At 40.8% G+C, this 25,134-nt stretch overlaps 1 protein-coding gene across 2 annotated transcripts in view; it reads right to left on the bottom strand.

Annotated features, from left to right (window-relative positions):
• pde7a (phosphodiesterase 7A) overlaps positions 1–25,134 on the bottom strand; it is a 102,465-nt gene that overhangs the window by 4,823 nt on the left and 72,508 nt on the right. For both annotated transcript variants that reach the window (XM_078216259.1, XM_078216258.1), the window contains 7 exons: positions 23,882–24,033; positions 22,098–22,161; positions 17,496–17,591; positions 16,098–16,198; positions 14,560–14,691; positions 4,582–4,673; positions 1,304–1,448 (listed from right to left, as the gene is read on the bottom strand). In XM_078216259.1, coding sequence (XP_078072385.1) covers positions 1,304–1,448; positions 4,582–4,673; positions 14,560–14,691; positions 16,098–16,198; positions 17,496–17,591; positions 22,098–22,161; positions 23,882–24,033 — 782 coding nt within the window. The remainder of the gene's footprint in view (positions 1–1,303; positions 1,449–4,581; positions 4,674–14,559; positions 14,692–16,097; positions 16,199–17,495; positions 17,592–22,097; positions 22,162–23,881; positions 24,034–25,134) is intronic.

The raw sequence follows: 25,134 nt of genomic DNA on the forward strand, positions 1-25,134 counted from the left end.
GATTCATCAAATAAAGGAGGCAGTATGTTGCAGTCAGCAAGGTGTTTCTTTGCCCGTGTTTGACCTGATGCCATGAGACTTCATGGGGCCACTTCCTCCCAACTATACCACGCTGCTCCCACCTCTGTTAGGGTGAAGGAGGAGGATCCGGAGACATTAGCTGAAAAGTATGATTCAGTATGACTGTTGCATGATTAGTCTGTGTGAAGTCCCTAGATGTTAATGAAAACTACTTTACAGGAATGTCTTGGCTGAAAGGTAGGGTTCTGAAGAATGTGGAGGAACAGAGAGATCTTGGGGTTCATATCCATAGATCTCTGAAGGTTGCCACTCAAGTGGATAGAGCCGTGAAGAAGGCCTATAGTGTGTTGGCGTTCATTAACAGGGGGTTTGAGTTTTAAGAGCCATGGGGTTATGCTGCAACTGTACAGGACCTTGGTGAGACCACATTTGGAATATTGTGTGCAGTTCTGGTTACCTCACTACAAGAAGCTTGTGGAGACACTGGAAAGAGTGCAAAGGAGGAGATTTACCAGGATGCTGCCTGGTTTGGAGGGTAGGTCTTGTGAGGAAAGGTTGAGGGAACTTGGGCTTTTCTCTTTGGAGCGGAGGAGGTTGAGAGGAGACTTGATAGAGGTTTATAAGATGATGAGGGGGATAGATAGAGTGAACGTTCAAAGACTATTTCCTCGGATGAATGGAGCGGTAACTAGGGGGCATAACTATATATAGGGTTCATGGTGGGAGATATAGGAAGGATGTCCGAGGTAGGTTCTTTACGCAGAGAGTGGTTGGGGTGTGGAATGGACTGCCTGCAGGGATAGTGGAGTCAGAAAGTTTAGGAACATTTAAGAAGCTATTGGATAGGCACATGGAGTACTTCGGGATGATAGGGAGGAAATAGCTTGATCTGGGTTTCAGACAAAGCTCGGCACAACATCGTGGGCCGAAGGGCCTGTTCTGTGCTGTACTGTTCTATGTTCTATGAATGTGTCTTTGTTGGTCCTTATGCCTAGGAGATGCCAAGTTGTCTTTCTGGTCTTATTCTTTTTGTAGCAGTTTGATACAACTGAGTGGCTTGCTCACTAAGAATCAACAATATGGCTGAGAATCTGAAGTCACATTTGTAGCAGTAAGCTACACACAGTCCACCATTGTAACTGCTGAAGGTGAAGCAATATAGTTGAAGTTAAGCTTGCGTATGGGTGATGGGAAGGATGGGGTTAGGAACAAGGATGGCCTGCAATGGAAACACAACTGCTTAAATCTTTAATTCCAGAAAGAAGATTTCAAATAAGGTTACCTGCAGCATGAAATGTCGATGACCGGCATCATCTAAAGAAAGGTTTCTCATATCCAAGCGAGTTCGGAGTTGTGACAGAAACTCATTCTGGCGGCTTATGTCTGTGGCTAGAATTAGAGAACCCAACTGCCTTCCAATTTGATAGCTTTAAAAAAAAAAGTGATATACTGTGGATATTTCACAAAAGCTAAAAAAAAAAACCTTGGTGTGGAGATAACATTTCTGGGGAGTCTTCCATGCAAAGACTGCAACCGGCAAGATGCAACTTGTTTAACCTTTTAATTTCAGAGTTTGATGGCAGAGGTAAATTATAGTCTCACTGTGTTTGAATATAGAAAGGACTGAAATCAAAACTTTGAAAATTTCCATTTCTATCTGCATGTGGACTGCATGAGTCAACACTGCACACTTTGATTTACCCATTTACGCCAAGCCACAAGGGGCCTTGAAATTTTGCTGTCATTTCTTAATGACCTTCATCAGTATTCTCAACTTAATTTGACAAGGATCTTCCAATCTTTTTACCATCAAGAAGAATTTTGTTATTGGGAAACCCAACTACATAACCAAAAATAAAGGCACAGGTAGTAGATTCTGTCCTTAAATCCAGGGCATCCACTGTACTGCTGAAGCACTGGGGACAAATGCCACAGCAGCTATACTGTCAGACCACCAGTCAACATTTATATCACATTGTGATGCAAGAACTCTGCTCATTAAGTTGACAGTAGGAAACTCATTCAGGAAACTAATTTACTAGAATCTCTGCCTGGATTCTAAATATCTTTCTCCAGATCGTTGACATTCTGCACAAATTTTACACTGAACCATATAAGGAAATATGACAGGTGAGCAAAAGCTTGGTCTGATATGTTATAAAGAGCATTTTAAAGGAGGGAGCGGGAGGTGGGGGGGAGGGGGGTTGGAGGGCATTCCAAACTTTAGAGTTTAGCTGGCTGAAGGCATGACCACCAATGGTGAAGTAAAAAAAAAACTGCAGATGTATAAGAGGCTGGAATTGGAGGATTGCAGAGATCTTGGAGTTTGTAGGGTTGGAAAAGGTTAGAATGAAGGACAAAACAGTTCATGAAGGAATTTGACTGACAATTTTAAAATCAACACATTGCTGGACCAAGAGCTAATGTGGGTCAGCAATCACAGGAATGATAAGTGAACAGGACTTGGTGCAATACAGGCAGCTAAGCTTCGGATGGGCCCAAATTTACAGAGGCTCCAGGTGGGAAACCAGCCAGGAGAGAAACCAGCCAGGAGAGAGTTGACATAATTAAGCCCGGAGGTAATAAAAGCATGAAATTTTACTGGTCTCACTGGAGCAGCTTAATGCCTGGATTTGGAAGCCAGAGATAGGATGAAAGAAGCAAAGGCTACCTGCCCAATTGAATATGCAAGTGTTCACATGCTGAGATTGGACATGGGAAGAGCACCCTCCCACCCATTGAGGTCAAATCTGGACAGGTGTTTGGAGGTGGTTTGCTGATGGCTGGCTGGGGACCCCATTATACATCCCATACTTGTCTATCCCCCACCCATCAGGACCACCGGGATCAGTCTTTGGAGGAGTTTTCGCTCCACAGTGGTGGCCTAGCAGCTGTAGCAAAGTCTATTTCTTCAGAGCGCACCTCAAGATGAATGCTCGTTTGTGGCCTTACTCCTACAGTGTCAACCTCTGCCAGTAGGCTACTGTCTTTCCGTAGCTGCAGACCCTTTTGTTGGGCTTGCAGCCTCAGGAACCCATCCTCCTTTCTTAATTGCATGGCAGATCCGGTGGCTGCCTCCCATATGATCATGCCAGTAAGTGCGCAGTCAGCATGCGTGGGATCGGGACTCAGAAAAGGTCTATTACTATATTGGGTAAGATTCGGTCGAAGGAGTCAAAAACTCAGCCTAGGATAAGACAGGATGCCAAGATTTTGCACAGTCCGCTTCAGCCTCATACAATGTTTAAGCAAGGCCTTGGAGCCTTGTTTAGGTAACCAAACATTGTGACAGGGATCAACGACAATCATTTTGGTCTTCCCACTCGTCCAATACTGGATGTAAGACACAAACTGTTTGCACCTTGTATTCACGGTGAGAGTGGAAAGGGCAGGCAAGAGGGGATTAAGTAGTGGAGAAGTCAGGGAGTATCTTTGCATTCTATGATCCTGGAATAGTAACCTGTTTTGGCAGAGGAAACAGGACATTAGTGCTTTATATGGTGGAGTCAGATCTGGTGAATGGTTAAACCAGTTGTCTGCCATAAACATTCAAATGTGTGCCTCTCATACTTAAAGAAGCAGAGATAGGGTCAAAGCCTGGGGGAGTGATGGTAATGGTTAATGATGACAAGGCACCAATAACAACGGGTATTTATACAGTACTTAAACACAGTAATGTCCCAAGGTGCTTTACAGGAGAACAGAGGGAATCAGCATGCTCATCTATATTTTATTCCCAACCTCCCAATTTTAATATCTTCTGCAGGCCCCAGCACTCCCTCCACCACCCCTACTACAATCATCCCACACTTCTAAAAATCAACTCCCACTGCTTAAAAATTACTAACACTGCTCTTTTAAATTTACTTGCAGGTCTAGAGATCAAGAATCAGTATTAGTACCAGTGTTAGTGCCAGAGTGCAACGGGGGGAGTGAGATAAGCTAATAGCTGCAGGTCAGTCAATCTTACATTGGTAGTAGAAAACTGCAAGCCCATAACATAGCATAACATTATTGAACAATTAGAACATTATAGAAAAAGCAGGAATGTGGTTGACTAATTTAGTCAAATACTGTGAGGAAATTACTGTGTAGACAAATGGTGGTGTTTTCATCTGAACTTGCATTTGCTAAAGTGTGATTCTGGAGATTTACTGAAGTAATCATGACCCATGTATTGGAGGTAAATTGACAATATGGGCAGGCGATGGCTAAAGGACAAAAATCGGAAATTAAAAGAGGCACTTCTCAGATTGCCATATTTAGCTACTGAAATGTTCAGGGAGACCTGGAACACAGAAGTAAAAGGAAAAAAGAAAATATTCTGGCTCTCCTTTTCCATTATCGAATGTTTAAATGCATCTAAAAATTGGAAAAATTGACAATTGTTTTATATTAAAAGCTAACTAAAACAAGTTATGAACTGCTGGATATATATCAACTCCAATTTCTTAGAAATTAATACTTATAATTAATGTTTGAACATGTATTGGATGCATTGACAAATTCAGAAACAATTCAAATTTGTAGAGACAATTATTTAGCAAATCAGATACACACCTTTCCTCAACTGAAAGATGTGAAAATAATTTAGATTCCTGCAGCACACACACTGCTGACCTCCAATGATGGTTTTCTAACACCGAGGTATTCTGAGTGAAGAAAAAATAAATTGGCGGTTATGGAAAAACAAAACTTCAAATTCTTCTCATTTCCAAAGAGCAGATCATAGAAAAGGCAGTTATTGTTAGTTTCAAAAAAAAACCTCAACTTTCCAATCAAAACTTTATCTTAATCTCTTGTCACTGTACATCTTCAAAAGCATTAACAAATTATTCTGTTGAATATACCAGCTATGGTTGACTGGCAAAACAAAGGCACTTTGAAATTCCACATAATTTAAAATAGAAAACTTCAGGGACAACACTAATAAATAAATCTTTTGAAACTAAAACACAATCATTCAATCTAGTGCATCAACCATAGATTCTGCAATCTTACAAAAATGATACAACGTGTGTGTTCCAAGTCTCTGCCATTTCCTTGTTCCCCATTATTAATTCCCCAGTCTCACCCTCTCAGGATCCAATGCTCACTTTAGCTACTCCTTTCCTATATTTCTTGCTAGTTTTCTCTCCTACTCCAATTTCTTTATTATTCTTTTAAGTCATAATTTCTGAAACTTTCCCAATCTTCTAGCCTATCACTAATCTTTGCAGCCTTGTGTACCTTTTCGTTCAACTTGATAGCACCCTTAACTTCCTTAGTTAACCACAAATGGTGTATACTTCCGGTAGAGTCTTTCCTCCTTAATTGAATACATCTTTGAGATATGAAATATCTCCTGAAATGCCTGCCATTGCTTCACTACTGTCTTACCTTTTAACCTATTTACCAGTTTACATTAGCCAAATCTATCTTCAGACTCTTGTAATTGCCTTTATTTAAGACTTGGACCCAAATTTATCACTCAAACTCAACGTGAACTTCTATCATGTTATGATCACTCTTGGCTAGAGGATCTTTTAATATGAGGTCTTTAATTAATCATGTCTCATTCTATATTACCGGGTCCAAAATAGGTGGAACCCTGGTAGGTTTCAAAGCCTACTGTAAACATCCCAAACACACACTATGAACTAATCCTTCAGGATATCTTTGCCAATTTGAGTTGTCCAATCAATGTGAAGATTAAAGTCACCCACGATTATTGCAATACATTGCTTGCAAGTTCCCATTAATTCTTGATACACACTTTGTCCCACTGTGCAGCTTAAATTGAATCTAATTTCTCCCACACCAGTCTTTGAGCCACACATTCAACTACCTGCTCTTATTTACTCAATTCCAATTTGCTCATGGCCCAGGTAGTAATCCGGAGATTAATAGCTTTTTGGTTCTGCTTTTTAAAATTTAGTCCCTAGCAGCTCATGCCTCCTCAGCAGAAACTCTTTCTTAGCCCTGCCTATATTGTTGGTGCCCACAAGCACCTTGACAACAGGCCTTCCCCTCCAACTCAAGGTGTGTTTTTAATCATGGCATTGGGCAGGCAATTAATAGAATATTTTTCAGGCAATATCGGTGTCCAAAATACCACAGGGCCAAAACCTTAATCTCAAAGAGCCTACAAATTCCACAGCAGAGGTGCCAAGAGATTCACATCAGTGAAACTGACACTTAGGAAGGCTCTGATCAGTTACACTGAAAAGCACCAGTCATGGCAAAGTGAAAGGCTAAAGCAGTTCTACTCTGAGAATGAGCTACCAATGCTTGACAAGTGGATCATCATCTTGGAAAGCACGTCACGTGTCTCGCATTTCATACAACTTCAGCTGCATATTCCAGCTGCCAGCCTTCAGTAGGGTATGGGAGCAACTTATGCAGTTGCATCTTGCACACTGATGGCCTCCTTCTGCGCTGCAGGGATTCTATGTGGCCCATCAAGTTTGCACCGACTCTCCGACATCTTAACCAGGCCCATCCCACAATCAATCCCTACTACCCCACGTAATTACCCCACTAATCTCCCCACCCTACACATCTTTGGACACTAAGGGGCAATTTAGCATAGTCAATTCACCTAAGCAACACATCTTTGGACAGTGGGAGAAAACCAGAGCACCCGGAGGAAACCCACACAGACACGGGGAGAATGTGCAAACTTCACAGTCACCCAAGCAGGAATTGAAGGTTCCTGGCCCCTGGCACTGTGAGGTAGCAATGTTAACCATCGTGCCACCCCATGAGAGATAAGAGGAAGAGCAACACCAACATGTATTGGTAACAGTTGTTCCCTCTCAGCTGCATGCCCTTCCACAGTCCATATTAGGAGAAACACTGAAATCCAGCTGGAATGGGACAACACAGAGGATCAGCTCTGTTGACATGTCTGAGCACCAAAACCAGATTTTCATGGCAGGTCACTGCTGACTCTACAGCCTCCTATAACTAGTTGAGTGGGTGGGCATGCATTGCTCGGGAAAATAAGGTGTCTGGCACTAGACAGTCAACTCTGGGTCTCTGCTTCTTGCCAAGTTGTATGCTCTCCTTTATTGCATGGAAAGAAAGCAACGAGTTGAGTGTTTATAGTAGCTTGTGTGCAGAGGAGAGTAGGTCACCATTTGTGGAAGGCACTGTGAGGTATGGGTGCACAAGGTAACTGGGGTTAAGTTGAGCATTGAGTATTGACTGTTCAGATGGGGACATGGGGGGTCTGAAAACAGAGGAATGGGTGGCCTGAAGACCGCTGTGCATGAGAATAGTGCGGAGATTGACACGTAAAATTTCTATGCCACTCATCCTTCCTGTCTGTCTGAACTCCTGTATCTTTTTGCTGCATTGTCTCCAGGATAAAGGGGTTACACCTCTGCTGCTAACTTCCTTGGTCACTTTCATTTGCTTGGTTGGAGAAACTATCCTCTTTCTTCTGTACTTGGGATGGCTCACCTCACTATAGCCCCTCAAACCTCACAGCAGGATGTCCAGATAAGTGGAAGACCCTCCTGAGAGCAGCCTTCTCAGGTCTCCTCTCCTGCGAGTGCTCTAGCCTCAAAAACCCATGTACAGGTGAGCCTTTGTCATCCACGTTGTGGTCCTTTTAATTAAAAGCATTCCCTTTGATGAAATGGACAAGTCAACCTTTCCTCTTCGATTGAGTTTCCAGGAACTCGGAGGCTGGGTGTCAAATGGGTTCCCCACCTGCAAGTGGCCCCACCTTCCTGCCAGAAACTAAGTTTGAATTTCATCCCATATGGTGCATTTTTCTCTCGGAAGTAACCAGGATACATTTATGCATATTCCCCCAACTACCTAATGACAGCCCAAGAAAAGGGAACAATGAAAGAAACCACAGAGGACTCGGAGTTCTGCAATCCTGAAATAAAGTTCTGTTGCCCATGCAGGTTCACAGTTAAGTTGCCAATTTCTGACTGGACAGCCATGCTGCTGAAAACACCAAACAACCAATCAATGGTTTTAATTCTGCCCACTTGCGCTTGTTGACATGTTTCTCACCCACTGATTACTCTTCAAGGGAAAGCATTCTTTAATTGACTTTCCCACTGCCAGTCCACTTCAGAAGTGTGCAGATGATTTAACATGAACAAAAGTGCAGGTTACACAGTATTCACCACCTAATCAATCACTAAAACAAACAGGCCAAGCAAGACATATGACCATTATATAGGTGGCTTAAATAAAAATATAGCTGAGTCATAGATCAACAAGTCTGTTGGTCACTATTCGAACATGCATAAACATTATCTACGCTGTCTGGGCAACAATTTTATCAGTGTTCAAAAACACAACTCATAAAATATCATAGTTATTGTCTTCTAATACAGTACGCAGAAAAGAATGGTGATCAATAAACGGCTGATCTGACTGAATTGTTCTGCTAAGTTAGATATTCCGTACATTGAAACAGTGATAACTTCACTGGTTGTGAAGCACTTTTGGGATATCTTGAGATTGTGAAATTTTTAACCCAATGACGCAGTTTCAAACAGTTTTCCCTGTAAATGTAGCGAATGCGGTTATAAATCATGGCAGGAGCTTTATAATCAAGCACGATGCCTGATAACTTGGAACAGTTTTTCCGTGAGCAAAATGCCAGTTATGCACAGCCAATTGTACAACATTGCTGTATTCTGGATTCTAGGTGTAATTTTAAATATGTTCAGGCATAAATTAATAACATAGACTGGAGTAACTAAAAATCAGACATTCCACATCTTTATTTTCAAAAAGGGGACATTTCAAGGATGTTTATGGAAAAGATTTCACTTAAACAGTTGGCTTAGAATTGGTTTTATTGGCAGGAACTTTGGCTCGAGCAGTAAAATAAAAGACAACAATTTTCCACCAGATACAATACTGAAATTACCACACCAGAGGGTGCTATATGCATGAAAAAGCAACATTGCAGATGCTGGAAATCTGAAATAAAAACAGAAAATGATGGGAATACTCAGCAGGCCTGGCAGCATCTATGGAGAAAGAAACAGTTAATGTTTCAGGATGATGACCTTTCATCAGGTCTGCAAAAAGTTAGAAATGCAAGACGTGTCGAACCAGTAAAATGAGGGGGGGCAGGAAGAGTTCGTATTGGCCTTCACCGTAACACTGCAAAGGGAAGAAGACAGAAAGGTCAGAGTGGGCACAGGGTGAAAAATTCAAATGACAAGCGACTGGAAGCTTGGGGTCACCACTGTGGACTGAACAGTGTTGATCTGCAAAGTGGTCACCCAGTCTGCATTTGGTCTCCCCTACATAACCATTTCATGAGCAGCAAATGTGGTATATACTAAATTGAAAGTACAAATAAATCTTTGTTTCACCTTGAAGTAGTGTTTGGGGCCTTGGACAGTGAGAAGAGAGAGTTTTAAAAAGCAGGTGTTGTAATGTGTGTGTTTTGCATGGAAATGTGGTATCCAAGGAATAAGAAGTGGTGTTGGGGTGACGGAGCAGACTGGAATATCGGATAACCATCCTTTCAGGATGCTACAAAAGGAGGGGCAGAGAAAATGTGTTTAGCGTTGGCATAACGCTAGAGGTGACAGTGATGTGGGGGAAGAAGGATGATCCACCAAATACGGAGATAGTGGAATGGATAGGATGGTAGGGGAATGCCATCATGGTTTTGGGAGGAAGAGAAAGAGTGAGAAGTGCTGCAATGGATTGGACATGGTGACAGGCCACATCAACCACGGTGGGAAAAACCTTCAGCTGAGGAAGAAGAAAGACACATCAAACATGCTAATGTGGAAAGTTGCATCATCTAAACAGAAGCAACAGAGATGGAGAAACTGGGAGAATGGACAGAGTCCTTGCAGGAAGTGGAGTATGAGCATGTGCATACACAACAGTGATAGGCAACCTAGGCTGTTGAGTGGCCCTCCTTCATCTCAGCAGGCCACAAGACTAAAATCAAGCTCGTCACTAACCATGATCCCATTATTAAGATTAAATACATTTAATACACAATAAGTTACAGAAAATGCATAATCATTTCTAAATTGACAGACCTATCATTAACTTCAGATGGTTAAAAAACAAAGCAAATATTTCCACTTTGACCACAGCACTCTCAATGTTGTGTGCAATCAGGATGCATCTCACTTCACTTGTCCTTGCTTTACACATGTGTTTCATAGTCATACCGATAAAGGGAAAAAACTACATGGATGGAAATCAGCAGAATGTGACAACCCTGCATGTGGGTAACAGCCAACATAATGTCTCGTGGTCTGCACTCAGAATCCAGATGGGTCATATGTAGCCCCCAGGCCACAAGTTGTCCACCACTGGTATACATGTTAGCTGTGGGAATCAGTAGACTTATGGTAAATATTGATTAACTGCCTATTCTCAGAAATGGAGATAGAGAAATCAAGCAAGGGAAGAGCAGATAGACCAAGTGAAGGCAAGAGAAAGATGAAAATTGGAAGCAAAGTCAGGTAGAGAGCAGAAAATGGCACTGATACAGTCAATGTACCAGAGGGAGATGAGAGAGAGACCACGTAGGACTGAAACAAGGAATATTCCACATATCCCACAGCAAGCAGACATAGCTAGGGTCCATGCATGTATCCATAGCAACATTTTATCTGGAGGAAGTGAATAAAGTCCAGTCAGGTGGAGGAGGGTGGTGATGGATGGAGAACATTGGGCCTCCATTCAATGAGGTGTAGAGCTCCCAGACCCACCTGGTGCGGGAATGGAGGTGTAGAGGGATTGAATGTCCACAGTGAAAAGAAGAAAGTTCAGGGCCTGGAAATTGTTGAAAACCGTTCTGTATGCATCCTGTCTGCACATGGCTATTTCAGATACTCGGACTAAATGTAAGGAATGCATTAGTGGGCGGCACGGTAGCACAGTGGTTAGCACAGCTGCTTCACAGCTCCAGGGACCTGGGTCCGATTCCCGGCTTGGGTCACTGTCTGTGTGGAGTTTGCGCATTCTCCTCGTGTCTGCATGGGTTTCCTCCGGGTGCTCCGGTTTCCTCCCACAGTCCAAAGATGTGCAGGTTAGGTTGATTGGCCATGCTAAAATTGCCCCTTAGTGTCCTGGGATGCGTAGGTTAGAGGGATTAGTGGGTAAATATGTAGGGATATGGGGTAGGGCCTGGGTGGGATTGTGGTCAGTGCAGACTTGATAGGCCCAATGGCCTCTTTCTGCACTGTAGCGTTTCTATGATTCTAGTGCCAGAGAACAAAATACAGACTTACAAACACACTCCTTACATTGGCCAATGCTCTTTATCCAAAGTATCTGCACACCATGTTCCACAGGCACAATGCTGAATAAATTATTTTGTGCAGTCAGCACAGTAGCTAAATATTCTGGGACAGGCAGAAAAGTGGCACTGTATATAACTTATTGTGCACTTTGCCCTCAATCTTGGATCAAAAGTCACTTGCAATTCTGAAACCACTGAACCGCAACAATACGAAAAACTACATAAACTCAATTAGCAATGAATAAAGAAATCAAGAGAATACAATAGACAAAGTTATCTTATGGAATAATCTATTTTGGGAAATCCAAAATGAATCTCTTTCAGGAAAGCAAAGTTTTTTTCTTCAGTTTGTGACTTAGTCATTGATGATTACGCTCAAGATTTCATTCTCATCAGGTCACTGAAAATCATTATTTCATCAGTTACTGACTAGGCAGTTACACTGACCCCAATGTGCATTGAAATTAGCTCTTGGGGAAAACAATCAACTTGTAGGATTCTCGGGAAAGAGCACAGGAGTCCGACTAATTGGATAGGTCTTTCAAACACGGATACAACAGGCCAAATGACTGGCTTCCGTGCTATGAAATTCTTTAACTTTGATTGAAACAAAGAAAAAGGCCAGTCCTATGCCTATTTAGTGCCAATACACATCATTGGATGTTCACTGATGCAAATTCTGGAGTGAAATCAGTAATATGGCTGGATGTCACTTCCTGCCTTCCCTCATCTCTCCACTGCTCTCACTCCCTCCTGCCCCTTCAGTCCCCTCCTTCGTTATACCCCCCAATCCCTGGCCCACTGCCCATACCCAGTCTACAACCCTCCTTCTTGCTGTCTGCAGGGTACGAAGTAGCCGAATCATACGAAGTAAAAATGTTGCAGGTATGACTTCTAGTCCAAATTACCTCCTCGCTGGGTTTGAGAGGAGAAGCGAACATTACTCAGCAACCTAAAGTACATATTTAGCATGCGAATCCTCTGTAGTTGAATAGCCTGGGCATCACCACCACTTCGGCCCACGTATTAAGAATGATGATGAAGCAGAGGGACAGTGGTCAGCCGTGATACTATGTATTCCCAAATTTGATTTCTACAGGAAAGGTGACAGGCAGGGCAAGAGAAGAGGTACGTTCGTTTGAACATGCTCTCTCGGGAATGATTGGTTATGCTTATGTATTTACTTTTTTGTGATCAAGGTGAAGATGTTATTCCTGGAGACGGAAATATTTTCCATTTTAGACAACTAATGTTAGCATTAAGGACTTCCAAATCAGATACAGCTCACTTTAATTCAGAGTAAAGCTCCTTCCACTGCATACCAACAATCATCATGTTGTGAGAGAAATTGATAATTCAATCACAATAAATAGATGGGAGCAGTTTTGTACCTATCACAGACTGGGTTGAGATTTTTTGAAACAAAGGATTTGATTCTAACAATCTGAGCTGGATTCGAGCCAGCGGTGAAAGACGTGCTTAACCTGCTGTGTCACTCAATCCTCCACATGACCGTTAAGTTGATAATCTGGCATTATTGTATTTGAGTATGTTGACAAATCTGTTGTAAAACAAGAAGTGTATTTTACAGTGGTGATGTGTGTAAACATATAAGCGGGTCTGGCACTTCACCACCAGAGGCACTGCTCCCAACATATGTATACAGCTGTGCACACAATCAGGTGGCTGAAGGATAATACAAGGTCACCTAATTAAAGATTTTGTGGCACTCCCGGGACAGCAAAGGACACACTGGGTGCCCCAGAAGGACTGGACTAGAAATTCAGTATCAGTAACCTGTAAAAAAAAAAAGCTGCTGTGAATGGAAAGCTAACATATTTATTTCAGCAGGGGCTGTGTACGACTATAGCAATGGCAAAGCATTTTGACATTCTCCAGCTGAAATGAATAACAAATGGCAAGATGGGAAGATTAAGACCGTCTCGCATGTTTGTTTTTCCATCAATGGAGAGGGTGTTCTGTAACTTTGGTGCTGATGATATTATCTGCCCACAGTAATCCTACACAAAATTTCTGTTCCCTTTCCTTTTCCCCCGATCCATAAGTTCAAGAACAGTAACAAACCCCAAGAAAACACAACTTAAATCTCGAAGTAGAATTTTCAGGTGATTTTCCCATACATATTTCACATGCAAGGCGCATATAATCAGGAACCTGGCCACAAAAGCCCAGGCTTTTCCATTAGATCAGCATCTTGATAGCAAATCCGCAAAACCTACCCTCCCCCTATGGAGTCATTAATAGAACATAGAACATAGAACATTACAGCGCAGAACAGGCCCTTCGGCCCACGATGTTGCACCGACCAGTTAAAAAAAAACTGTGACCCTCCAACCTAAACCAATTTCTTTTCGTCCATGAACCTATCTACGGATCTCTTAAACGCCCCCAAACTAGGCGCATTTACTACTGATGCTGGCAGGGCATTCCAATCCCTCACCACCCTCTGGGTAAAGAACCTACCCCTGACATCGGTTCTATAACTACCCCCCCTCAATTTAAAGCCATGCCCCCTCGTGCTGGATTTCTCCATCAGAGGAAAAAGGCTATCACTATCCACCCTATCTAAACCTCTAATCATCTTATATGTTTCAATAAGATCCCCTCTTAGCCGCCGCCTTTCCAGCGAAAACAATCCCAAATCCCTCAGCCTCTCCTCATAGGATCTCCCCTCCATACCAGGCAACATCCTGGTAAACCTCCTCTGCACCCTCTCCAAAGCCTCCACATCCTTCCTGTAATGTGGGGACCAGAACTGCACACAGTACTCCAAGTGCGGCCGCACCAGAGTTGTGTTAGAATTAGGAATGAACAGTGTCAAAATTAAATGACGAGTCATTCAGTTTGGAATCATGCTATGCATGTAGATAGTAGATAGTCACTGAACTTTAAGATGATCTATTTTAGGCAAGAGCTTTAAGACACTTGACATGAGATAAGTCACTGCCTGGATTCTTCTTTAGAATTGTACAACAGCTGGCAGAATAAATTTAACTTTTGAAAAATGTACAATTTATACAAATGTGCAAACATCTCTGTAAAATGTCTGATGGAATTTTTTTTTTAAAATCGAAGAATTAAATGCAGTTCCAGTCCTTACAATAGCATCCATATATAAATGTAGACTATATCAAGGAATTTAATTCCTTATTTATACAATTTATTCTGGATTAAGTTTTGTAATTCAGCAGAATTCTTTCCATATATAAACTTTCTTTTCTCTTTAAATAGTAAAATGATGAATTCCTTAACAAATATTGAATTTGATCAACACTCACCTTGTATAAACTTGCTAGGTAGTGATTGGTTTTGATTAGGAAAAGTTGGTTAACACCAGGGTGATCCATGTCATGTGTGGCAGCTGCCAGCAAACCCAACAGAATATCCCATGGAGAAACAGACTTGGCAAGCTTAGAGGAAAAAAGTGACCATCTTACATTTACATAAAAACTAAAACAAAACTAAAATGGACATGTTGAATTATGTTAAATAAATATTTAAGTATAAGCAACTGCCGCTTTCCATCTAAGCAACAGGCTAGAACTTGCGAATGTTGAGGACATTAGTGTTCAGCACTATTACTCAGCAAATTCGACAGTAACTTACAGCATCTACACATGCACAGGTAAATGCAGAATCAGGGCTTTTCACTCAGATTTTCCTTGCACCTCGCAAGCTTTGCTACACCCGTGCCATGCCGCAAGATTTCCTATTAAGATATAAGAAGGGCGTCAAGCTGCTATATTTACCCACTATATACGCCACAAAAAGTTAGTGTTGGTACATTCAGGTGCAAGTGAAGTTTTAATTGCCTGATAAATTCTAATTATTGCCAAACATCCTTGCTGGCCCTGAAAATTTAATTTTACAAATACGGAGTTTCATTCCCCCAATTTAAATAATAGTCATTTGGCAGTACAGAACTTGAGTATTGCTGAAATTGTCTTGCGCTCATCCGGACACTTCCAAGAATACCAATACAAGGGGGAAACAACAATTTATACTGCACGAGAAGAGAGTGCTGTTTGGTTGGCAAGTGGACTCGGATTGATCGAGGGGTTGCCATGGAAAATGCACAAGTTGGTGGTGTCTGACAGTTAACTGCCAAGCATTGTTTGATATTTAAACAAGACTGCTTGACCGTGATTGGTCAAGACATTGCCCTGAGGAATGAAACAGCCATAATGTGTGTATATATTCTGTCTGCAAAGATCAGGGTTCTGTGTATTAATATATGTAGCTTCCAGTATATGCAAATTCACTACACTGCAAGCCTGAATGACAATCTTAAACTGGTTCTTCGCGTGCCTCTTACTGAGCATACTGAGGACTATTTAGCAGATGTTGTCCAATTGTAGAATTACATATGATGTTGGATACTGTGTGGTTAATTTGCAGGTTTGTACCTCTACTTCTGATTCCGACTGTGTTTCAGTGAGGATTGTTCAATTTCACTAATCAAAAAAACATGTTGTTGCTGACCCTCCCCTCTCCCATAATTTGGGCAGCGACCACCAACCACTGTATTAACAGTGCTATGCCTATTCCCTTAACATATAGGCAGCACAGACAATTTGGACAGCAACCCCCACCACCCACATCTCACGGTGTGGACAGCAACTTTATCTGAATGGTTGCTCATCCCAATGTGTCCCTTATATATCCGCCCACCCCCTGCCTCCCCCAAGAGTTGGTCAACCCAAGAAAACATTTTTCAGAAAATGGACTAATAAATAAAATTTGTAAATGTTTGGATTGAACTGGGGAAAATCTATATGTCCTTCCTTTGAAGTTGATTTTTTAAATCAGTTTTTACCTTAGCTTCCTTTAGATAACAGTGCATGGCCTGAGTTACATCAGCAGCATGTAACGCATTGTGATAAGGGTTGTTGCGGTGGTAATCGTCCTGGACCATTACTGCACAGAAAACAAAATGTTTTTTAATCACTTATTATTTTGACCAAAAATATTTGGGAAAGTTAAAGATATCAGAGTTAATTCTTCAAATGTATCTTGGGCAAATTTAACTTCAACTATGGTAATTCATTAGTTTTCAAGTTGATAAAAGTTAATGCTAAAGGCGGCAATGAAATTTTGCATAAAATAAATTCCTCAATATACCTTCCACTCTATATTCTGGTGTCCCAAACACTGTATCCTCCATCTCATCCAGAACTTTTCCTTCCCATTTATCCCAAATAAGTGTTACTTGCTTATCACCTCTTTCCAGCTGATGTCCAGTTCTAGAGTGTATTGATTTCAAAATCTTTGTTCGCAAATTTCTACCTCTACTGCTCTAGTTACACTCTTTGAACTTACAACTTATAACTTGAGGCTACAGTATGTCCCCTACCTCTATTCTACCTCTCCAATAAGTCTGTAATCAATTTGTTCTAGTTTCATTAGAAAGTAGAATTATTAAACATCAACTCCTCAGACTTCATTAATGCTAACTAATTAATTATAGGTTACTAATCCTAACATCTGCACCAGGTAGGACATTAGCATGGACTTTGTCGTAGTAACAACAAAACTGCTAACATTCACTGTCATTACTAATCTGAAATACACAGCAACTTCTGTAGTACGCACATGCGCAGTTAAACAATGACATCCAGAAGTTGCTGTCAATGATTCCATGCTCTCCATAGGATGCATTGTTGACGTTCACCCCTTCTGCAATTAGATATCAATAGAACTGGTCCTTTTACATTAGCCTCACTGTAAAAAAAAAACACTCGAGAATGTTACACCTTATTGAATGAAGTTTCTAAAACCGTGTACAAAGTTCATAATTATTTCTGCACAGCCTCAATAGCCCTAAAAACCTAATTTCTTCCATAATGATAAAAAAACATTTTATCGCATGATATATCACAATCTTTATTTTACTCCTTATAAAATTCTATTAAAAAGTGAAGGAGAATTAGCGCTCTTAATTTCCTGGTTTGCGGTCTATGAGAATACTTCAATGTGATTGGCTGCTTATCCTGTACAATGAATTCACAATTGTAAGACACCCTCACGATCACTTTCAGTTGGCACCAGATTAAAATTAATGTTTGGAAAGGGAAAAATCCACCCCATAAAGATTGCTAAATGTTTGTAGACAACTTTTTTCGTGGCCAAGGGAGAGTGCTGTTGCTTCGTTGCTCACTGCAAAATTGGGACCAAAATGGAAAAAGACACCTGGTAAATACATAAAGCCACTTACCTAAAAATCGACGTAATTTTACCAAATCCAGGTGAAAATGCTCAATAAGTCCATGGTATTTAAACAAATGGAAAGTCAAAGTAATTAGACTATTTCCTGGAAAAGCAAAAAGTACAGTAAATTGGTAAATTGCAATTGCTCTCAGTAATTTTATTGTTGCACATTAAGCTTTTAACAACAGGACTATCGTAGTCAAGCATTTTGTGCTTTCTAACGCATCCTATATTTAAATATATTCACATATTCATAATATTATATTAAACATGTCTAATATTTCAAGCATTGTTTATGATTTTTTTCGATAATGGAAAGTAAAAGAAGAAGAGTTAGTGTGAAAGAACAGCCAAGTTTCAACTGCCCTGGATTTTCTGAGTGTGTACCAAAACAACAGAGTAACAATGGCATTATGCCAATTTAAACATTAAAGATCGAGGATGTTCAGATGTACAAATCAGATGCTTATTTTGACACCAAACCCAAATTTCCTCAATCTTTAACCCTTTCTCATTTATTAACAGCTTGCCTCCTCCCATCCACCATGCAATAAGATAGCTCGCATGAATTTCCCCGTCAGTGCACCAGGATCTGGTCACATTTCTGGTGCTTTATGCCAAGTTTCGAGCAACTTGTTTTGATTTCTCCTCACTGAAACCTAAAATATACGAGTTATGTTGCTTCAAATTCAGCTTTATGGCAACAGAATAATTTACATTGGCAAAATGAAAAACTACCAAGATTGCATTTTTTTAAAATGCTGTGCTTAATATCGTAAAATGGTGGTTTTCATGCTTAAAAATACACTTATAGAAGAAATATGATGCAAGCTTCACCCAGAGAAATGTTTATACTGATTTCCACTTATTTTATGCCAGTTATGTTTTGGCTTATGCACATGACATTCTCAGGTTACTATGTTTCAAAAAATCCTCAACAATTATTCAAGGATTAAGTAACAATCGTTATGTAAATTGCTATTTATCCATTTAAATGAACAAAGGAATTCTAATGCCATACTGAAATGAATCTTTATTTACATTTGTATATGGGTTTTGTACAAGTTTTGGCTTGTACTGTGCTTAAGTTCTGCTTAATCCATTTTGGACCAAGTTTTACTTTCTAGCTTTGGAACAGCTAAAGCATGCCATATATTTTACAGATTCTCGTGTGTTGAAGGCGAGTAAATATTGAGGAATGGATTAGTTTTACAAATGTGTTAGCCAATGTCAATATCGACTAGTACTTGAGGTTTTACCAAGTCAAATGAAGATCAAGGGGATAATTTTTAATAAAACTAGGCGAGTTGAGTTTGAGTAGAAGTTTAAAAGGCTAACCCAGCTGAAACAGGAACCCAATACCCACCTCGATCCTGTCCACTTGCAGTTCTAACGGAGGCAGGAAAAGAGGAGGGGGATCAATCAACTTGTAGGACAGGAGTTAGTCACTTCACTATTCTAATGATGCTTTTACTTTAAAAGTGATTATATTTTCAACCACAATCAACCTAGTTTTTCCCCGTGGCCTCAGGAAATCAGGCAGGTGCAAGGGGGCAAGGAGGGCAGAATCCATTAAGGAACAATTGTTATGTAACCGTTTCCAGCACTGCCTATGGACCAGAAAGTCCATTTAAAACCAAAGTCAGAACAGCTCAAACTCGGCAGCAATGCTGTGGATAGAAAAATGGAGGCCTTAACTTATGAAAAACTCGATTCTCCAATTACTAAACAATTTACTTTGCAGAGATGACCCTTCAGACCCAAGCACAATGTTGATCTCTTCTTTCAGAGCTCCCCTACCCTATACTAATGCTTTAGAGGCAAATCCTCCAGGTATTTCTCCTTTGCAAACATCACCTGGCTGAAATCAGAAACTCCCGAAAAACTAAAACCTTTGAAACACATGAGGTAGCGGGTAAGATAGGACACAACTGGCATATATTTATTTAAAATCACTATTTTTAATTTTAACTGGATTCTTCTGGAATCCAGACATCAGAATCATCTTACTTCTTGTTTGAAATATACACAAATTACTCCTGGCCTTAGTTTCCAATAAATTTGCAGTAAATTTTAAATTCACAAATAGGATGTTGGGCTTACATAACCAAAATAGTCTAAATTCCAATACCAAACAGCTGCAGTGTCCATGTCAAGCTGCACTTGAAGTACTATGTACAGTTCTGGTCAATTCGTACAGATACCACATTTCTTTTTTGCAAGAATGGGCAGGGGTTTTGAAACCCAACAACTGGTTTAATACTGATCAGATTATCTCTAAAATGTGTGTTGCGGTACTGAACTTCATTTCAGAGATATTTTGTTCATCATGCAGGTTATGCAGATTAGGGAGCTAAACGAAGCAGCTTTCAATTTCATTGATTATTAACAACAGACAAGTTACGTGTGCCCTCATCAGAAATATTAGCTACCCGGACAGCAAACAAACAACACTTCCTTTGTGGCAGTGAGCCTGGCCAAATTCCCCAAAAGAGAGATCAGGCAAACTTGCAACATGGGTCAAGTTTAGCCTGAGCCACAGGACAAGTGCAAGGGTCTTAAACATTGAGACTGAAGATCTTCACGGCCCTAGGTAAGGTATATGATATAACACAATCAAAATGGCTCTTAAAATCTGAGACTGCTGATAACTGCAGTCAGCAACATGTGAAATGGCATTGAGGGCATATCTATCAACACCACAAATTTGAAGCACAAACAAAATTATGATGGTTAAATCACGTAAGAGGCTGCAAATGAAGTTCAGTACAGCTAGACTCCCTAGTACTGTGCTCATTTTAGAGATAATCTGCTCATTCCATGCAGATTTCAAAAGCTTTGTATTCTAAATTATTTGAAGATTATATTTCAAGTTAATATACATGGACAAAAAGCCAGCGGAAAAAAATAACTCCCCACATGAAAGGGAAGACTTGTGTCACTCTAACTTCAGTCCCTACAAATGGACTGTTCAGCTCCAGGGAATTGTCTGCAGGAATGTAGTCTCCTCACCTTGGTGTGGTTGGAAATCTAAACGATGGCTTCTGGGAATTGGGAGTTTAATTGCCGAATTACAGCACATCAGTACAAATAAAGTAATGGTGCTTCTTGTGTATCCACCGTAAGGAAAGATGAGCTGCACAGTAGCTTGTGAAAGTTATACTACAGCTTTCAATACATAGGGTCTCATCTGGCCAAGTTTGATTTATTGTCACATGTATTAGTATACAATGAAAAGTATTGTTTCTTGCGTGCTATACAGACAAAGCATAGCCTACAGAGGGAAGGAAAGCAGAGTGCAGGATGTAGTGTTACAGTCATAGGTGGGTGTAGAGAAAGATCAACTTAATGTGAGGCAGGTCCATTCAAAAGTCTGATGGAAGCAGGGAAGAAGCTGTTTTTGAGTCAGTTGGTACGTGATCTCAGACTTTTGTATTTTTTCCTGATGGAAAAAGGTGGAAGAGAGCGTATCCAGGGTGCATGGGGTCCTTGATTATGCTGGCTGCTTTTCCAAGACTGTGGGAAGTGTAGACAGTGTCAATGGATGGGAGGCTGGTTTGAGTGATGGACTGGGCTTCGTTTCTTGTGGTCTTGGACAGCCACAAGCCATACCAAACTGTGATACAACAGGAAGGAATGCTTTCTATGGTGCATTTGTAGAAGTTGGCGAGAGTTGTAGCAAACATGCCAAGTTTTCTTAGCCTCCTGAGAAAATAGAGGCGCTGGGGGGGCTTTCTTAACTATAGCGTTGGCATGGAGGGACCAGGACAGGATGTTGGTGATCTGGACACCTAAAAACTTGAAGCTCTCGACCATTTCTACTTTGTCCCCATTGATATAGACAGGGGCATGCCCTCCACTACAGTTGATGACTATCTCCTTTGTTTTGTTGACATTGAGGGAGAGATTATTGTCCTCACACCAGTTTCTCTATCTCTTTCCTGTACTCTGTCTCGTCATTGTTTGAAACCTGACCACTATGGCGGTGTCGTCAGCAAAATTCAAAATTGAGTTGGAGGGGAATTTGGCCACACAGTCAAAAGGTGTATATGGAGTATAGTAGCGGGCTGAGAACACAGGCTTGCGGAGCACCTGTGTTGAGAATGATCATGGAGGTGGTGTTGTTGCCGCCTATCCTTACTGACTGAGGTCTGTATGCAGTTGCATTGTGATATTCAGGATGGGGGTGGGTGTGATCCTGAGGTCAAGGATGTTCATGACACCCTACTGGTTATGTTGTTCGTGTGTGTAGATGAAAAGGGAGTGGAATTTGATTCAAAACATCAGAACCAAAACAGAGCTGTCTCTCAACTCTGATCTATCACAGTGGGTTCATGGTTCAGTAGTCTGATTGATTAAAAAGGCATCACAAATGTACATTAATAAAGTCAGAATATTTTTCTTCTCTATATCCAATCTGCTTTTTAGAAAAAAAAAATCAGTGAAGAAATCTTCAGCTATTTTGCTCAGAACATCTGAACTTCACTGAGAAAAGGCTGGACTCTTGCATGTCAACCTTCCAATTAAAAGTTAATAAATGTTGTCAGACTTGAAAAAATATATGAAGTTGCTAAAAACTGGTATAGTGCAATCTTTTGATCCAACTTACCGTTCGTTAGTCTGTCAAAAAGAAAGATGTCAAAATTCCAACTTCCATCCTTTTCTAGCATACACTGAAAGCACAGAGAAAATAAAATTCAACAATACATCTTTGCAAGCTGAAATTTATTCTTTAAAGAACATTTTTAATTGCCTATTATCACAAAATAGTCTGTTCTTCAAATCCAGAAGATCCTCCACAAACCACAAGAGAAAAACAAAAATCATTGGAATACTCAGCAGGTCTGGCAGCGTTCGTGGAAGAGATTTCCAGCAACCACGATGCTTTGCTTCTGTACCATAGAGAACCTGATCATCAGGTCAGAGATACCAAGTGGTGGAGATTTGGTAGGGGTGGGAGGAGTGGATGAAAGAATGTGCATGGAATACATATCCATGGCTACCTCAGAAAATTAAGGATGGGATCAAATTGGAAGAAAAGATATACAATGCTGCAAAAATTAGTGGCAGGCCAGAAAATTTGAGAAATTTTAGAAACCAGCAAAAGATGACTAAAAAAGAAAAAGGGGGAAAAATTGGAGCACGAGAGAATAACAGCAAGAAATATAAAAACAGAGTGAAACCATTACATGGAAAACTATAGCGATAGTGGGTACTGGTCCCTCAGAGGATGAGACTGGGAAGTAAGTAAATGGCAGAGAATATGAACAAGAATATTGTATCCGTCTTCACCGTAGCAGAGACAAAAAGCACCCCAAAAATAATAGAAAAACAGATGGCAAAGGGGAATGAGATTAGGAAGAGATATCAAAGAGCCACTATTTAACTGCAGATTTCCAGAAACCATAGGCAGAATTCTCCCCCCAAAAAACTGTGTGTCATAACTGTGACAGAATAAAGAATTATAAATGATTACTGATAAATCCATGCACGACTCGCACAAAAGCTGAATCTTAGGTGTGAATTCCCACTGTCCATTATGGAGCTCTCACATACAAAGTGACCAATTTAACAAGGTTCCAGAGGTGTCTCAAAATGGCTACAATCAGTTGTCCAATCCAAATGTTTCTCGCATTCATCGATCAGTGGTGTCCTGGCTACGTGTGTGAATAGCAGGTCCAAAAGGTCATTCACCTGAAAAGGTTAATTTTGCTTTTCTCTTCATAGATGTTGTTTGATCCACTGTTTTCAACGTGCGCTGATTTATTTCAGACTACCAGCATCTGCAGTATTTTGTGCTCATTCAGAAGTTCGTCAATAATAAATATAAACATGACCAGAGGGGGAGTGTGAAAACTGCTTTGAGTATATGATATGATACAGGAGGGAGATCTTCCTGGAGCATCTCAAAATGACCAACTATAAAAGTATCCTGGTATCATGGTGACAGCCAAGCAGAATCTCAGCTGATCACATTGCCTCAACCCCTGCAGAGTAGATTCTAAAGTCAGCCCCTCATTACCTGGAGGAGAGAAGGGAGACAGATGACAAGAGAACTATTCCTCATAATTCACCACCATAGGAGTGCAGTCATTTTCCCGGTGGCCAAAGGAGCAGAGATATTTATATTCTAAATGTCAAACTCCAAAGAAAAAAAATCATCTGGTCTTTGCTACAGTAACAATTGGAATCAGAAATATAGCTCTTAAAAATATATTGAGAACTACTCTGGCTTTCAAATTATGTGAACAAGGAATCTGTACTTTTAGAAATACTTGTAATCATGAACATTTATTACAACAGCAATGTCCAAGCTCTTACCATAAAAAGAGCATGAAAATCATAATAATTCAGTCCAAGTTTACTCATGTTCAATTAACACTTCAAACTTACCATGGCTTGCCCACTGTAGTTATCATCCAGGATGCACAGGGAATTCCGAGAAGAAATACCATGAAATAAATGAGCTGATCGAAAATATCTTTGAAAACTAAGCAACCTTCTGATTTTCCTTGCTGAAGCCAACTCTTCGGTTTCTGGTGGCACTGCAAAAAAAAGTATTCGATTTGAAGATTATTTTCTTAATATTTTACAAGAAGGAACAGTATTGTTCCAGAATTCATTTCTGATTATTTCGCAGGATGGAAGTGTCACTGTCTGGGCAACAATTGCTGGCCATACCTAATTTATCTGGAAAAGGTGATGATGAGCTGTCTCCTTGAACCCCAACTGTCCATGGTGGGATTCAAGGGATCCACAGTGCCATTAGAGAGTGAGTTCCAGGATTTTGACCCAACAACAGTGAAGGATAGTGATGTAATTCCCAGTCAGGATAGTATGCATTTTGGAAGGGAACTTGCAGTGCAAGTGGTCCCATGCACCTATCACCCTTGTCCTTCCAGGCAGTAGAGGTCATGAGTTTGAAAGACGCTATTGAAAGAGCTTTAGTGAATTATTGCAGCTCATCTTGTAGATGGTACACATTGCTGCCACTGTGCACCAGAGATGGAGGGAACAAATGATTTAGGTGACGAATGGAGTTCCAAGCAAGCGGGCTGCTTTGTCCTGAATGCTGTCAATCTTCAGGTGATGATGAAGCTGCAGCCATACAGACAAGTGGAGAGTATTTCATCACACTTGTCACTTGCATCTTGTAGATGGTAGAAAGGCTTTGGGAAGTCAAGTGACGAGTTACTCACTGCAGAATTTCTAGCCACTGGCCTGCTCTTGTAGCCACAATATTTATATGGCTAGTCCAGTTCAGTTTCTGGTCAACCTACAGAATGTTCAGTGATGTTAACGTAATGGTGTCATGGGGTGATGGTTAGATTCTCTCTTGTTGGAGACCGTCATTGGCTGACAATCATGTGGCATGAATATTATTGGCCATATCAGCTTAAGCCGGAATTTGCCCTACTGCATAGCACAGATCATGGATGAACACGTGGTTACAGGGATGGTGCAGGAGGGAGGGATTCAGATACCTGGACAATTGGGGCTCTTTCTGGGGTAGGTGGGACCTCTACAAACAGGATGGTCTGCACTTGAATGAGAGGGGTACCAATATCTTGGGGGGGAAATTTGCTAATGCTCTTCGGGAGGATTTAAACTAATTCAGCAGGGGGGTGGGTACCTGAATTGTAGCT

This window comes from Mustelus asterias, chromosome 7 (genome assembly GCF_964213995.1).
Source record: "Mustelus asterias chromosome 7, sMusAst1.hap1.1, whole genome shotgun sequence".
Taxonomy (NCBI): domain Eukaryota; kingdom Metazoa; phylum Chordata; class Chondrichthyes; order Carcharhiniformes; family Triakidae; genus Mustelus; species Mustelus asterias.